This window comes from Brassica napus, chromosome A3, assembly GCF_020379485.1.
Source record: "Brassica napus cultivar Da-Ae chromosome A3, Da-Ae, whole genome shotgun sequence".
NCBI lineage: Eukaryota > Viridiplantae > Streptophyta > Magnoliopsida > Brassicales > Brassicaceae > Brassica > Brassica napus.
The window spans coordinates 8,916,209-8,932,251 of NC_063436.1; the positions used below are offsets into that span (position 1 = coordinate 8,916,209).

Genomic DNA, 16,043 nt, shown 5'->3' on the forward strand with positions numbered 1-16,043 from the left:
TAACTTTTAACTGAGATGAACTTTTGAAATATGGTAGTATAGAGATCTTTTCTATTGTCATCCTTCCCGACCAGTTTATGATTTGTATATCCAGCAACAAAGGAATATAATTTAGAATGCAAATATGGAGGAAGTTGTGTGTAGGGAGTACAAATACTCTATAATTTAATCCATCCACAATATCATGAGACAGTGCTAACTAAGTACCACTTTTATGTTAAAAATGATTTTACTTTGGTTATAACAAAAGTTGTTAAAACGTTTTGTTATATAATGCTTCTCAGTGCAAACCAAAATAACACTATTCTTTCTTTTTAAATAACAAAAAAAAACAGACAAAAGTATTACATGATTAAATAGTAACCTAAAAAGATTAGGAGAACACGTGGCATGAGAGGATTTGGTAGAATATGAACCAGCGAGGAAAAGAAGAGAAAGGTGGAATATTAAATAATAAAGAAAAAAACGAACGAACGGTGGTGATAAAAAGAGAGAAAAGTCAAAAAACCTAATTATCTCAAATCGCAGAGGTTCTCTATCTCTCTTGTTTCTCAAGCGTCCGATCAAATCTCTCCCTTCTCCCGATCTCTCTTCCCAGCATCCTTTCCTTCATCCTCCAATCAACACCTCTCTATTTCACTCCCGCCCTTTTTTCGAATTCTTCTTCTGGTAACTAAATTCAAACCATCTCCTCTCCTCTCTCTTCTTCTCCATTTTTTTGTTTGTTTAATTTTGTTTGTTTTGTGTTAGATGGCGGAGTCGCAGGCCAAGAGTCCCGGAGGCGGTGAGAGCGGCGGAGACCAGAGCCCCAGGTCGTCGTCGCACGTCCGCGAGCAAGACAGGTTTCTTCCGATTGCGAACATAAGCCGAATCATGAAAAGAGGGCTGCCTGCTAATGGTAAGATCGCTAAGGACGCCAAGGAGATTGTCCAGGAGTGCGTCTCCGAGTTCATCAGCTTCATCACCAGCGAGTAATGCCTCCCTTCTTCCTTCCTTTTGTTTTTTTGAGGTTTCTTATCGAACATGGAGCTTTAGGCTTCGAATGTTATAAACCCGCCCCGCTTAACAGTAACAAAAATCTCTACATATATCATATATCTATACGTTTTTATAACTGTTAAAACCGCACCGCAGTTAAACCGTTTGTCCCACACTGCTCAAACCGCAGTTACCATTCAGAACCTTAGATTTGTCAAAAAGCATGAAACTTTATGGTGATTTTTAAGTTCACTTGTGTAGTTAGTTACTTTGGGGTTGATTGAAAAGGAAAGGTTCTTTTTGGTAATTACTTGGCTGTTTCTTCTTGTTGTGCTTCTTTGTTTGGCTTCAGGGTTAAGGTTCTGTTTGTGTGTAGGGTCTCTTGTTTTACTGAAAAAAAAAATGTTTGTTTGATGAGCAGAGCGAGTGATAAGTGCCAAAGAGAGAAGCGGAAGACCATTAATGGAGATGATTTGCTTTGGGCTATGGCCACTTTAGGTTTTGAAGACTACATCGATCCCCTCAAGGTTTACCTCACTCGATATAGAGAGGTAATCTTCTTGTTTTCTCTTCCCACTCACTTACCTACTTATCTTTATTGTCTACTTAGTTATGCTAGTTCACGAAGAGGGTCTTTGGATTTCACTCACTTACTCTGTTTTTCCCTTTTCTTTTTCTACGACATGAACTTGGAACATTACAGATGGAGGTCAGTGGTTCTTCTCATCTTTATTCCCAATACTATTATCAAATTATTGATTCTTCGCTGCTCATTTCCTCTTGGATATATCGACAGGGTGACACAAAGGGATCAGCAAAAGGTGGGGATGCAAATGCAAAGAAAGATGGCCAATCAAGCCAAAATGGCCAGGTACACTTGCGCGTTTCCTCTGTTTCCCTTTAGTTAAGACTCATTTTAGTCTCTGACATGACGGAGTTTGTTTACCAGTTCTCGCAGCTTGCTCACCAAGGCTCTTTCCCGCAAGGTCCTTACGGCAGCTCTCAAGTAATTTTTCCTCTCCTCTCCTCTCTTTCACACACATAACGATCACACCCTTCTCTTCTTTCTTCTTGTTCACTTAGTATATCCCGCTTCGTTACTTACTCATAAGATCCTTAAGTTCCTCTGTATCCATAGCTTAAACAGAATCTCAAAACCTTACAGATCCAATTATCATTTTCCAGCTAGTTAGAGTGTTTGTGCATACATAATGTTATTTTGTGTGATTAGGCCTCTACAGAACTGAAAACCATGTAAAGCATTTTTTGTGATATATACCTGAAAACAAAAACTATGAAGTAAATATCCCATATGACTTTGGTATGTAAATGTAGGGTCAGCATATGATGGTTCCAATGCCGGGCACAGACTAGTATGATGGTGTTCCCACGCGGCTCGTCTGTATATTATTGTGTGTTGTTGTTGTTGTAAAAGGATGCGTTTTTGCTATGCATAACTGTAACAATAATCATCTCATTGTTTGTTTGTTTTTTCCTTTGGATTTGTTCTGAACAAGTCAAGGTATTCTTATTTATATTTGGTTTGTGGATCATGCATATTTATATTCATGCAAAACTAGAGTCTTAAAGGCTATTACTCTGTTAATGAATCAACAACTGCTACTAGGACCAAAGTCTTGAAAGTCCCAAGCCACAAGTTCTCACAAATTTTTAAGCAATGGCCAATCCTGTTTCAAGGGGTCCCAGGCTGATTGTCTCAGAATCTAGCAGAGTGGTGAATCAAAATCACCTGCAACATATTATATTATAAATAAGGTATTAGGTTAAGACAAGATCGACAAGTGCTGTATAGCTTTGATTTGCACTTGCTGTCTGGTTCCTAAAATATAGTTTGGGAACAACAAAGTTGAGATTCATAAACATAAAACATTGATCAGAGTTTGAGCTTAGTCAATATGAAAAAGAAGTGAACATAGTTCGCACCAACAACAACAACAAAGCTTACAACAATAAAGACAACAATGGTAGTTCTTTTCATAAATCAGTTATCACTTCTGGCTCTTCTTCAGTAGCACACCAAACTTCTTAAGCATACTCCCATTCTTCTTCTTCGGCGAAGACAAATCATCATCAGTTTCATCCATATAAGGAGACATTCTCACGTTCCTCCTCAACGGACTCTCCAGCGACCCCGTTCTCTCCACGTACTTCCCATTACCGTTCTTGTTACCATCAGAGATCATAGTAGCTGCTGCTTCTGCAGCTTTCCTCCACTGATCACACTGAACCTTGAGTCTCCTTAGCTCACCTTCTAGCTCCGTGTTACTGACTTGAGCAGCCCCTAGCTCTTCCATCGCTTTCTCACCTCTCTTCACACTCTTGTCCGCTTCCTCCTTCAGACTCTCAACCCTCTCTAAGGCCTTGTTCTTCTCGCTCCGCATCTTCTCCATCTCGCTTCTTAGACTCTCGTTTTGGGACATTACACTCTGCAGCTCCATCTCCTTCTCCATCAGATCAGTTTCCACCTTCTTGAGTTCGCTTGTAACCCCACGCCCTTCTGTTTCTTTGATTTTCAAGTTGAGTAACTCGTTTTCATCAGCTAATATCCTCACCTTAGCTTCCTTATCCATCAAACGCTCATGCAAAGCTTCTCTTTCACCTTTGGTTCTCTTCAGTTCTTCCCCTAACTCAGCCTCTCTTTCATAAGCACTTCTTATCTGCATCGTGCTTTGCACATACTCTTCTTGGTACCTTCTCTCAGTCACTTCCACCGCAGATTTCAGCTGGCTAATCTCATCCCTCGCAGCGTTTATCTCTTCTTTGAGCTCTTCCACTGATGACGAGTCCTCCTCGAGCTGTCTCACGAGCTTCTCTAACGACTTCACCTCGGATTTGGACTGCTCTAGCTCGGTTGTAAGGGCGTTACAAGCTTCAGACACCTTCATCCCGTCTGAACGCAACATCTCGAGCGTCAAGTTAGCTATCTCTAACTGCTTTTCGGTTGATGAAACAATCTCGTGAGCTCTAGCTTCTCCTTCCTTTGCGTCATACAGTTCCACTCTGAGTTCCTCAACAAGAGACAGCATCCTCAAGTTCTCAAGGGATTCGGATTCGGACAGCTGTGCTTTCAGTTTCTGAACTTCGCTCATTGCAGAAGCTAGAGAAGTTGAGTCCATGGCGTGCTGTCTCTGCATTGCTTCGAGTTCTGACTGCCATGTTTTGTCTCGTTCCTGAGAGAGTTTGCGAAGCTCGTCGATTCTTGAGTCCTCGGAGGCGTTGATCTCCATTAGCTGGTGCTTTGTCTCGTTTGCTTCGTCTTGAGCTTCTTTCTTTGAAGCTTCTGAAGCGCTTAGCTGTTCCTTTGCCTTCTTTAGCTCCTCTTGCAGCTGAGATATCTGAGATGCTACTTCGGGTGTTCGCCCTGTCCGTTTCTTCTGAATCTTGCATTACAAAAGAAACAGAAAATACAAACAACTCAACTACACAACCGTGCATAGTTGCTGTTACATAGACAAACTTAAAACATCTAAGAGTACTTAGCAGCACGAAGATTTGAGCCATATGCTCTCCACAACACAAACTAGTTCTTGTGAGACATAGAAAATTGAGACCTGTATGCATCAAAGAGTATAGGCAATGATCAAGAAAAGCGATGTGCAAAGCTGCTAGTACCTCATTTACAGGGGTTCTTGGAGAACAGCGATCAGCAACTACTTTTGGGCTCTGAGCTTTTGGTGTCCTGATTTTTGGGTTGGGAGATGAAACTGGGTTAGTTTCTGTGGTTTTGAGCTTACGAGCAGTTTTAGTAGATGCTGTAGGAGACTTCTTCTGAGGCACTTCCAAAGATCTAGGCCTATTATAGTCACAACAAAAGCATAAGCAAACAAACAAAAGATACAAGAACCACTAAAACACCCCAAGAACCATTGAAACCAACATTTAAACGGATATTAACTCCAAAGACCCTAAGAGAAACATCAGCAGAGAAAAGCTTTAGACGAGAGTAAAGATTATCACCTCGGTTTTGGAGACTGCATTGCTTTGACACTCTCTTTTGGATATAGTCAAATACCTCCCGTGAAGAAAAACCTGGTAAAAGGAACATGAAGACAAACTGTTTTGTGTGAGAAAGAAGCAAGAAGCACACACACAAATCTATATTATAAGATAATTACAAGCATATACAACAAACTCAACAGAAGTAGAAAGCTTAAGCAAGTATACAAGAAAGGGAAAAAGAAGCCCTAACAAACTACACAAATACATTAGCTTCAATGAGACTCCATTTGAAACTAACTACCACTACCACCAAACCAATACAACAAGACAAACATTTAAAGAAACTGTTCACAGTCTAGAGAAAGGAGATGTTTCCACCTAATCACATAGATAAGCCGCAATTACAAGCAAAGAAAGTACATTTATATTCCACTTTAGATTATTATTATTTTTTTTAGTTCTCAAGTCATCTGTTTTGTCTTCAAATTTTGGAATCTTTCGTGGGAGAAAATAACAATTATTGTCATTTTCTCAGAAAACAAATTTGAGAAACAACAGAAACCATTTGCTTTTTCTTTTCCTGGAAAGTATTATAAAAATATTTTTCGCTGAAGAGAGTAAACATGATAATTAACATAAACCCTCAGAGATTTACAGTTTCAGCAGCATAATAATTGCATAAATAAGCACACATAAATATAAGGAAAATATTAGGATTTTTCAAACACACCAAAGAGAAAAAACCTATTTGAAAACTAATTGAAAGAAGAGAAAGAAGTAATGGTGTTCGATGTTCTTCACCTGCAAACAAAACTTGGCTTTTAGCTGCTTCCTCTTCTGGTCTGAACTGCTTGAAGAACAGAGAGAGAGAGAGAGATCGGAGATGCCAGGAAATGGAAAGATTCGCACAAACAAACTTCCAAGAGACTTTGTTATTCAGACAAAATGAGCTTCTGACATCATCTTCTTCCTCTTCCTCTCTCTTTGTCCCTAGTGTTGTTCTCTCGCTGGATTCTCTACTCGTTTACCCAAGTCTCTTTCTCTTTCCAGTGAACTGTTACAATTAAACTCCAGAAAGAGAAAGAGAGACTATGAAGAAAAATAGAGTTCTATGAAATTATTATTTTACCCCTTCAATACCTTTTGTTTTATTTACCCAGTTCTCTTTCCGATCTTGAATGATTTAAGTTGTCTAGAAGTACACGTAAGAACGTTACATTAATGTTAGGTTATGGATAATTAAGGTTTAGTATAAATCGAAATAGTTCTGTTATGAAACGTGGTGGAGACTTTTGAGAAAACCGTAAAATGTAGAACTATTATTAATTTAATATGTTATGGAGATAAATCATTTTTTTTGAACGAATGGAGATAAATCATTTAAAAGTGATTTCATATATCCAGTAATTGAAAAGTTAGGAATACCTTATATACACACATGTATAAACAAAAAATAATGTAAATGTATTTAACCTATCAGGTTTATTGGTAATTCTTAATGACGAAAATTTATTATATAGCACTTTTTTTTTGAAACACTGAAAATGTAATATATACATGCAACAAAAATCACGGGTTAATGTTCTTTTACTACTATTAAAGTAGGAAATTGTATTATTTTTTAGGGTTAGAAAAAATTGGGAATGTAAATGGAAGAATTCGTTATTTCCTACATCTCAGTTTAATTATCGTTGTAATATAAAATTTTTGTTTTAAAATAAGTGTAGTTTTATAATTTTAATGCAAAATTTGTTAACAATTTCTATTGATTGAAATATGGTTAGATGTATAGATAATAATATTTTTATTTTAGAAATATACGATATTAAATATATTTTTTAATTTGTGTGCATAAACCTAAACGGACAATTAAAATAAAACGGAGGTAATATAACTTAAACAATTTTTTTTATGACTAATTCAAATGATTTAAGTAAATGTTGATGATTGTAGATGTTCTAACTAGTTTAAACAGCTTGATACCTATCTGATTATCAAACATAAAAGAAAAAGGCATGTTTACTACAGTATCAAAGAAACTTTTAGAACAGTTTTTTAAACTTTTTTTAACTAGCCATTTAATAGTTTTTCATTAATTGATGAACTTTAACAATTGTTAGAATCACCTAATTACAAAAGAACTAAAACACGATTAACAAAAAGTTCAATAGAAATTTGTTATTGCTTTGTCTAAAGGCCGACAAGGCGTTATATAGTACTGTATACCAATACAAGGTTGTCAGAAAGATACTACCAATACAAGGTTGTCAGAATTAAGATGCAAATATTTAAATACATTTGACCATTAAACACTGACACTGAAAGAATACAATTCTCAGAAAGATACTCCTCGTGCCATATGGAAAGACCCACCTAGACCTCAAGTAGCCACACTTATTTAGCTCGACTTCAGAAACTAACGCGAGCCTCATCAAAAAACAGGTACGGTGAGAGCCACATTTTGCTGTCTACCTTCCAAACCTACAACACGGACCGAAAATTAACTCACCGATGTGAGTCAAGCGATCCAACAGCAGTGATGGGATGATCAATCTTCACACGAGTCTCCCATGAAGAACTGTCACTCCAATAACCCAAAGGAGCTCCGAGTAAACCGCAACGGGCTAACACCGAGAACCGGAGCTAGCTCCTCAGAGCCTCACAATGTATGGCTGGTTAGTTGCTAACGCTAATATTATGAGTCACTCACAGTACAAGCCCCTGTAGTTTTCTATTTATCTTTTTAATTGTTTGAATAAATCAAGGTTTAGAAATGCATTTCTCTGTATACTTTAGTATATATTAACTCCCATCCTCTATACCTTTTTTGCCAAAAAGATGCACCTAATCCCTCCTATAGGTTAACGCCTACACACATTAAAATAAAACTTTTAAATCAGTCAAATTAAATTCAAGAAATAGATACTCAAATCATACAACAAAGCCAACTCCACGATAAATTATCCAACGAATGAGAAGAAGTCGACCGCATAATATCAAACTGTTAAGTTAAGATAGACTATCACTGACCCAACAAGCACATATAACAGCCACTGAAAAAAGGTAAGAAAAAAAAGTTGAATCGGACTCCTAAAAACCGAAAAATTAGATTGGAAGAAAGATAAACATCGATTAACTCATTTTTGTTTATTCTTTATGATTTAGTTTTTAATTTGTGTATACTTTGGTGAAGTAGTACTCACATATGTTAATAGGTTAGGTATAGTAGTTTGGGACTCCATGCACTACTGTGTTTCTCTTGTCGGGGATCCTATGAATTCCCAGTTGCCACCGCAATAGGTAACCTAGAGTTAAATGCAACCAGCCTTTTTATTATACTCTATGGTCATAGTGTATGTAATTTGATTTATGACATTGATATCCCCAAATTTTGGTCGGTCCATGAACTGTTATTCCATGTGCACATGCTGTTTTGACGCTATTGACCTTGCTTGACAGTCCATATCTTAGGCTAGATAATCTAATGACCACAATATATGGCGCTATTATAGATAACCGATGATTATGGGCTAATTACATGCGACTATAATTATGTCAGTTAAAACAACTGATTTTAAATATCTTTGTTGTGTGTGAAATAGTACTATAGTATAGATGACTGAACTCAGTGAACTCGGACACGAATATGATCGGTTTTTGTGACAGAACTCTCCGTACAAAAAAACAAGAAAACAATTTTCAAGAACACATTGAAATTGCATTGAAAAATTTAAAATGATTTGTTTTATAACAAAAGAATATCAAAATTACATTTTCTTTAAAATAGCACTATCTTTTTTTATAAAAAAAAAATTGCCTTAAGATGTTTGTTAACTTAAACATGAGGCAGATGGAGTTCAAGTTCGCGAAAACCTATAAACGCGACGGAGACACAAGAACCATCTTCACCTAAAGCGACTTGCATCATGGGTCAAGCGAGGATAAACCGGTCAAATAAACCCAAACCGGAAGCTAATCGGTCCGCCAAAGATGCAACGGAAAACCACCAACGTCCGAGACGGTTTGCGTGGAACCCAAGAGTGATATTAGCATTTGATATTATAACCCAAGAGTTTCGAGAGGTGCCATTTCCTGATGAGGAACGTCCAAATAGTGTCGTTGGGAGTCTCAACGGGCGTCTCTGTGTTTTCAATACATCATACGATTTGCGTGATGATATTTGGGTGATGAATGAGTACGGTGTAGCAAGTTCGTGGACCAGAATCCGGATCAGCTTGTTGTGCAGGTTGATGAAACCGGTGTGTTCGACCAAGAACAGTGAGGAGGTTCTTCTGGCGCTTGATAAATACATGGTGTTGTACAATTTTGAGACCCATGCATGGAGGAAACTGGAACTTCATGGGGTAGACCTCACTCAGGGGTTCGATGTCAATACGTACGTAGAGAGCCTCGTATCGCCTAACTCGTATGGTCTTGACAACCGAAGAAAGCACTTTGATTTTAAGTTATATAAGGCTGGGCACAAACAGTCTTACTCGTCTCGTTAGTTTGTTTTATATTTGGATCGACTGTAGCCCTTTTTCTCACACACATATATATTGATATTAGTTTGACAATTTTAGATCTGGTAATATAGAGACCTTGATGGCTGACGCAGGCTCGGTTCTTTACGTCCACTGCATAAATTTTGTTCAAAAAAGTATTTTATCTCATACAAACCTTGCAAAAAGAATTATTATCATTTACGCAATTTCTTATAGATATCTAGAACCTCATTGATCATATGAATCTATGCCAACATCTTGCTGTAATGTGAGAAATACTCTCAAAGGCATTCACCAAATCTAAGTGACCTTCTTTATTGAGTACTGACAGATTCAAGTTCGTGAAACAGTCAGTGGAGACTGTTTTGACGACTCGCCCAATATATTAGGAGTTTGTCTCCAGTTTACTCCTAATGAAAACATGTTTATCTTTGTTTTGTCTCTTTTTCCATAAAATTATGTTGTTGTCTTGATTAGGCTCACGTTAGTCTCTTCTACTGTATATACTCATATACAGTAGGTCAAATCCATACTAACGTATCTTCACAAAAACTCCAGCATCCCTTTGTAAAGAGAGACAATTGTAAATTCTTTTTATATTTCCCACCAAAATAACAAGTTCCTCATGGACCTTAGATAGGCCGAGATCTTAATGGGCTTAAAAATATTTCTTAAATCATAAAAGATTAATATACTCACGAAGGTGTCTTTTGACCATTTCTAATTCAAATTACTTCACGCGTAGAACGGGACGCGTAATAAGAGTCTATTTCTCTCTTCTTCTCTTTCAGATCTAAAAGGTTTCTTGCTAAATATGGCGGGAGAAGACAACAACCGCGAAGCTCGACGAGGCAACGACCATGAGGAATCGAGTCCTCTCTTGCAAGTGAACGACACCAAGATCAACTCGAAAGTGGACACAAAGACGGCGCCGATCGTGCCTCCTCCCGCGGCGGAGGAATACGGCTGGACGGCGGATGGATTGCCGGTGAGCAACGGCAGCGTGATCGGCGAGCCGATCGGGAGAAACCAGTGGAACTCCGGTCTGTTCTCCTGTTTCGGACGAAACGATGAATTCTGCAGCAGCGATCTCGAAGTTTGTGAGTGTTTTTTTCGTCTGCTTTCTATAATTAGGGTTTTGAAATTGGGGGAATTTTGAAATCGATTGAAATTGGAAGTGATCTGATTGTAATTTGTTGAAAGAGTCAATCTTTTGAAATGGGTCGATCGAAATTGATTGGAATTGGAAATGATCTGATTGTGATTTGTTGAAAGAGTCGATTTTTAGATCGTTCAGCTTAAATATGGGTCTTGAAGGTTAAGCTTAATAGGCAATCAAGAGAAGAAACCTCAAGATGAGATGTTATGTGGCTTTGATGAAACTTTTAGTGATGATGATGGTAATGGCTTTCTTTTGTTAGGTCTTCTTGGAAGTGTGGCTCCATGTGTGCTTTATGGAACTAATGCAGAGAGGCTTGGGTCTGCCCCAGGAACGTTTTCGAACCACTGCTTGACGTATTCAGGCTTGTACTTTATTGGGAAATCTTTGTTTGGGTGGAACTGCCTTGCTCCATGGTTCTCTTATTCCAGCCGTTCTGCCATTCGCCGCAAGTTTAACCTTGAGGTATTTTTTACTCTTTTTTCTTTCATTTGGAAACAGACAAGTGAATTTGAGAGAAAAAAAAGGTTGTCCTTTGATTGCTTGGATGATGACGAGTAGGGACTTAGCCCCAAGAGATTGTAGTTTGTGTACCATCGTCGCCTGGTTTCGTCAGAGGCCCTCTAGTGGCTCTAGTTATAAAGGGCTGTCTATTAGCCTTTAGGATAGTCTCATTTTGCATCCTTTTTTGTTTTGTCTTCCCATTATCGTTTCTTCTAATGAGAAATTGCATCTCCTGAACCTATCTTTTGTTTTCTTTTTTGGGTAAAAAACAGGGAAGCTTTGAGGCGATGAACAGGTCGTGTGGCTGCTGCGGAAGCTGCATTGAGGACGAGATGCAAAGGGAGCATATGGAGACGACTTGTGACTTTGTCACACACGTCCTTTGCCATACATGTGCCCTTTGTCAAGAAGGCCGTGAGCTCCGCAGGAAGGTTCTTCACCCTGGTTTCAATGCTCAGTCTACCGTGGTGGTGCTCCCACCAAGTGAACAAACCATGGGCCGTAAGTGAGTCCAGTGGTCTGAATAGCACTTGTTACATACATAAACAAGTGTCTTTCTGTGGAACACGAACTATCATGTGCTTACTTTTTTTGAATAAAATCCTTCTACGTCTGTGTAATTTGTCGCGTGTAAAGATCTTTTCTTCTACGCATTCAAACATATGTATATCTTTACTGTTAATGGTATGTAATATTCATTTGTTTCACAACTCGTAAGGTGTTAACATAGGGGTAACCGGATTAGTTTAACGTAACCGAGTTTCGAGCAAAGCTTTTAAATCGAGGAAACACATTTTACTCTATAAATTAATAAAATTGGGATTATAAAATTTTATTAATTTAGAGTTCTTAATTTACAAAAAGTCATTTTTTATATTTCTCTACTTTTAGAGTATATAGATGTGACTTAGATTTCAGAATTGCTGATTTTAAAAACAAAAAGATTTGTTAAATTTGCATAGAATTATATTATATTAATTTAGAATTTCGTTATATAGATAATTTTGTATATTTGGAAACTCCACTAAATTTATATTATAATATCACTACCGTTTGGTTCTCACGTCACGTAGCAAGGTACTTCATAGCAAAAGTTTCCACTAGAGGTTCGTTATAGCAATTATCTTACAATTTTATTCTTCAAGATTCAGTCATATTCTCTAATCATATATGCATTATCTCGTATTAATTGCATTAGATCCATTGTAATAATATTTGGATTAAGAGCTTGATTGGTTTCCCTGCTACCACCCGCAAACGCAGCTTTTGCGGTTGGTAGCAGTTGACAGCGATTCGAAACAATCATCCAAACCGTTACAAATCGCTTCAAACCGCTCTGAACCTCTTAAAATCAAAAGCTGGTTCCAGCTAGCGTTTGCGGTTGCGGGCGGTTGCGGGAGGATAATTTTTTTTTCTTTTTCTTTAAAAACCATATAAATACAAAAATAAAAATATTCAATAAATTTTTTAAAATGGAATTATAAAAATACTAAAATATATCTATTATATTTTAATTAATATTATAAAATTTTAAAATAAAAATATTTTCTATAATTTTAAAAATTTAAAACTATAACTTTGAAAATATAATTTACATATTTATTATAATATTATGATTTTTGATATTTTTATAATTATATAAAATGTAAATATTGTTAATTTATTATTTAACCGCTGCTGTATTTGGTAGTTAACCAGTCATAATTATCCCGCAAACGCACTAATTTTTAACCGCATAACCAGTCGTACAAATCTCTTAAAACCGCTAGAAACCGCAACCACCCGCATCCGCAAACGCCCGCAGCCGCAACCGCAACCGCTGCGTTTGAACCAGTCAGGCCCTAAGTAGTGATTAATTTGACTCCGTGAGTTTACTTTACATGTGATATGACTTCTTTAACTTGGTTTTTAATTTTTATATACATGAGTTCACGATAAGAGGTCAAGATCTATACCTTTCTACTACTATTAATGATATTTGCCATTTCTTATACAAATAACTAAACAGGTCTATAGTTTGACCCAAAAAAAATTAAACAAGTCTATTAATTAGACAGCAAATGAGACTGCCCAAATTATTTGCCGATAATTTAATAGAAACTAAGAATAAAAATTCGTATAATAATGTAAATGATTGAAATAAGAGATGTGACACATGGAGAAATACCCAACTCGTTTGGCTTCTCACAACTAACAAACACGATGATGATGATTTGGCTTGTGGCGTCAACAAGTTGATAAATAATAGTTAATTATTTTCCCCAAGTTGACCACTATTTTGTGTAAGATAATTTGTTTAATGGTAGACATTGTAGTTAGAAGATCTCAAAATTGTTAAATTTCAAAAACTGGAACTAAGAACCAAATGATAAATTAGTAATTAGTAATTAATAAATTGAGCTCGTTTTTGATCTTTTATATATTATTCTAGATCTCATCGTATGTTTGATGTGAAACTTTTAACATGTTTTGTAAAAAAGGTCATTAGTTCTATTTTGTCTCCAATTTGATAGTATTGTATGATTGATAACATATATCTTACGTATATGTCAATTACTGGATGATGATATCATGTTAAGTTCTAAGAACTTTACCATATATATCAATAAATCATCATACTTTCGACGTTGAGTTCTTAACAAATTTTGTATCTACGTACGTATCATCATATGATCTAATTTTAGATGATTTTAAATCACTCCCGAACACAAACAAATGATTAAAAATGATTTTAAAAAACTCATCTAACACAACACACAAATGATTAAAAAAAAAACTCATCGGACCTTTAGACGATTTTATTATATCTCAATCCATAATGATTTGATATTTCTTCTTATTGAATTCAAACCATTAACATACATAGTTACATACATACATACATTCATACACACACATGATTATTATTATCTTTCACAACATTATAATCATTTAGAGTTCACATAACGACAATCCTTCCTTATCTCCCCTTGGTCACCGGTGAGAGGGTTGGTCTCGGACAAGAGCCTGACACCGCGTGAGAATTGTTCATGGAAGTAACCATTGTCCGCAGCCATCTTGGCCACAAAAGGTGCCGTCCTCGGGTCGCTGGCTAGCTCATCATCGATGACAAGGAGCCCTTTATGAGCCATGATGTTCTTGTAATACATATTGTCCACAACCATGGGAGTCTCACGGTCATTACGGGAATATAAGACTGCGTTCGGATCCGGGTTTGGACTTGGGCAACGATTTTTCAAGTAAAGGGCGTAATCTGGGTCTAGAGTCGGGTCAATCGTTGGGTATAGCCGGTGCACTAGATTAACGCAATGGACCCTACCAACGGAGTGAGCACCTACGATAATATAAGTTGACTGATGAGTAATAGTGACAGTCATTTTTTGTAAAACTCATTTCTTTTCTAAAATCGTGAAAAAACAAAAACCAAAATATTCATCCTGGTAGTGTTAGTTACCATGCCCTGAAAAGTTTGTGTTGTTTTATTCACATAGCAATAGCTTAACATTTTACAAAGATTATATTCTAATCAGATAATGACTTAAACTAATTACATCATTATCTCATTCTAAATAGTAGTTATCTTAATATTTCCGGCTCAAATCTATTGGTCTGTGCAGTTAAAAGATGGTTACTACTCAGATTTGCTATAAGGAATTAAAAGTTGTTACCTAATAGAGCAACGGTTGCTTCAACATCGATGCCCATGGAGTTAAAGTTTGAGAGAACAGAGGAGAGGGAGTCATTGTGGTTAGGAACTAGAGTCTCAACATCACTCAAGTAACTTCCTCTACTGTCTCTCCTTCCTGTCTTGATCATATCTATCTTTGGCCCTTTCAACTATTCATTTCAACCAAAAAACAGCACCACAATTATAAAAACAATTCCAAACTAATTAACTTAACCTTAAAATGCATATAGGTAATATATCTATACGTACCATGACAATACCATCTCTAGCAGAGAGAGCAACAATATCAGCGCAAGAGACTGTGGAAGGGCATTCTTTCTCAAGTGCGTCTTTGATAACCTTAACGTACTTAAAGTTTCTCATACCAAAACTCCTCGTTGACTTTTGCTCAGACTCCACACCTCTCGCTGTCTCTAGTAGCAGTGACGCATCACACGACTACAAAGAGAAGACATGAACATAAATAAATCGTGTTTTGATATTATATTATGAGTAGATAAAACAGTTAACTACCTTGACGACGCAGTCATGGAAAAGATTACGGAGCCAAGATACGGCTGTGTTACCGTGTTTGTAGTAAAGCGTCTCCACTTGTTGTCTGATTATCTCTTCCGCTCTAGGACAACTCTCTCTGTAATAATTCATCTCCAGTTCCGCATTCCCTACAATTTTATCAAAAATCTATAAATTATTCGTTTTCTCTACATGCGTGTTAGCGATTCTATCATTATAAAAAGAAAATATTTGTTGAATTTTTACGGTGGAAATTAAATGACTAAAAATGTGATATTTGAGAGGCTTTTTTTTGAACCACAGAGAGGCACAATGTAATTAGAGCAATGAGGAATATTATTACCGATATGGAAGATGGAAAATAACTGTAATAACAGACAAAAGAAGGCCAAAAGACAGAAGGGCATCTTCGCATTCGCCATCTTTCTCTCTCTCTCTTTTCTTTTTCTACTTTGTTGATTGGTGTGTCTCTTTATGTGTACCAAAGTAGGGTTATATAGAGAATTCAAGGGACTTGAGTGTATTATATAATTATCTTTATTTATTAGCCATAGTGGTTGCCCATATTAATTATTCACTTTTTGTAATTACTGGTGGTTTCTTAATTATAAATTATAAACACATATTAATACTGAAATTTATAACCACTAGCTATGTGAACTCAATAGTTGTTGAACATGTGAATTCAGTGAGACTTGATTTCCTTTTCTTTTTTTTTGTCACAATGAGACTTGAT

The 16,043-nt window shown here is 36.6% G+C and overlaps 4 protein-coding genes and 1 long non-coding RNA gene across 6 annotated transcripts; 3 read left to right on the forward strand and 2 right to left on the reverse strand.

The window, feature by feature from the left end:
- Positions 1 to 473: 473 nt before the first annotated feature.
- Positions 474 to 2,535, forward strand: LOC106441058 (nuclear transcription factor Y subunit B-8). The gene is made up of 7 exons (XM_013882831.3): positions 474 to 669; positions 751 to 971; positions 1,400 to 1,529; positions 1,682 to 1,687; positions 1,775 to 1,849; positions 1,928 to 1,984; positions 2,314 to 2,535. Exons 2-7 carry the CDS (start codon positions 751 to 753, stop codon positions 2,350 to 2,352), a joined length of 528 nt encoding a protein of 175 aa, XP_013738285.1. The 5' UTR covers positions 474 to 669; the 3' UTR covers positions 2,353 to 2,535.
- A 246-nt stretch (positions 2,536 to 2,781) lies between these two features.
- Positions 2,782 to 5,997, reverse strand: LOC106441060 (interactor of constitutive active ROPs 2, chloroplastic-like). 2 transcript variants are annotated; one of them, XM_013882833.3, is made up of 4 exons: positions 5,740 to 5,997; positions 4,957 to 5,028; positions 4,612 to 4,792; positions 2,782 to 4,373 (listed from the first exon to the last, which is right to left on the reverse strand). In XM_013882833.3, exons 2-4 carry the CDS (start codon positions 4,974 to 4,976, stop codon positions 2,988 to 2,990), a joined length of 1,587 nt encoding a protein of 528 aa, XP_013738287.2. In that variant the 5' UTR covers positions 4,977 to 5,028; positions 5,740 to 5,997; the 3' UTR covers positions 2,782 to 2,987. The 2 variants fall into 2 exon arrangements, with proteins under 2 accessions (XP_013738287.2, XP_013738286.2); XM_013882832.3 differs by having other exon boundaries at positions 2,782 to 4,379; positions 5,740 to 5,996.
- Positions 5,998 to 6,222: 225 nt separating this feature from the next.
- LOC125606830 lies at positions 6,223 to 9,575 on the forward strand. Its single transcript, XR_007338048.1, has 2 exons — positions 6,223 to 7,613; positions 8,789 to 9,575. It is a non-coding gene; the product is annotated as an uncharacterized LOC125606830 (long non-coding RNA).
- Positions 9,576 to 10,145: 570 nt separating this feature from the next.
- On the forward strand, positions 10,146 to 11,816 carry LOC106441061 (cell number regulator 8-like). Its single transcript, XM_013882834.3, has 3 exons — positions 10,146 to 10,543; positions 10,865 to 11,067; positions 11,379 to 11,816. The coding sequence occupies exons 1-3, from the start codon at positions 10,258 to 10,260 to the stop codon at positions 11,613 to 11,615; spliced, it is 726 nt and encodes a 241-aa protein (XP_013738288.2). The 5' UTR covers positions 10,146 to 10,257; the 3' UTR covers positions 11,616 to 11,816.
- A 2,109-nt stretch (positions 11,817 to 13,925) lies between these two features.
- LOC106392662 (peroxidase 21) lies at positions 13,926 to 15,825 on the reverse strand. Its single transcript, XM_022715944.2, has 5 exons — positions 15,651 to 15,825; positions 15,308 to 15,456; positions 15,044 to 15,232; positions 14,775 to 14,943; positions 13,926 to 14,440 (listed from the first exon to the last, which is right to left on the reverse strand). The coding sequence occupies exons 1-5, from the start codon at positions 15,727 to 15,729 to the stop codon at positions 14,034 to 14,036; spliced, it is 993 nt and encodes a 330-aa protein (XP_022571665.2). The 5' UTR covers positions 15,730 to 15,825; the 3' UTR covers positions 13,926 to 14,033.
- Positions 15,826 to 16,043: the final 218 nt, after the last annotated feature.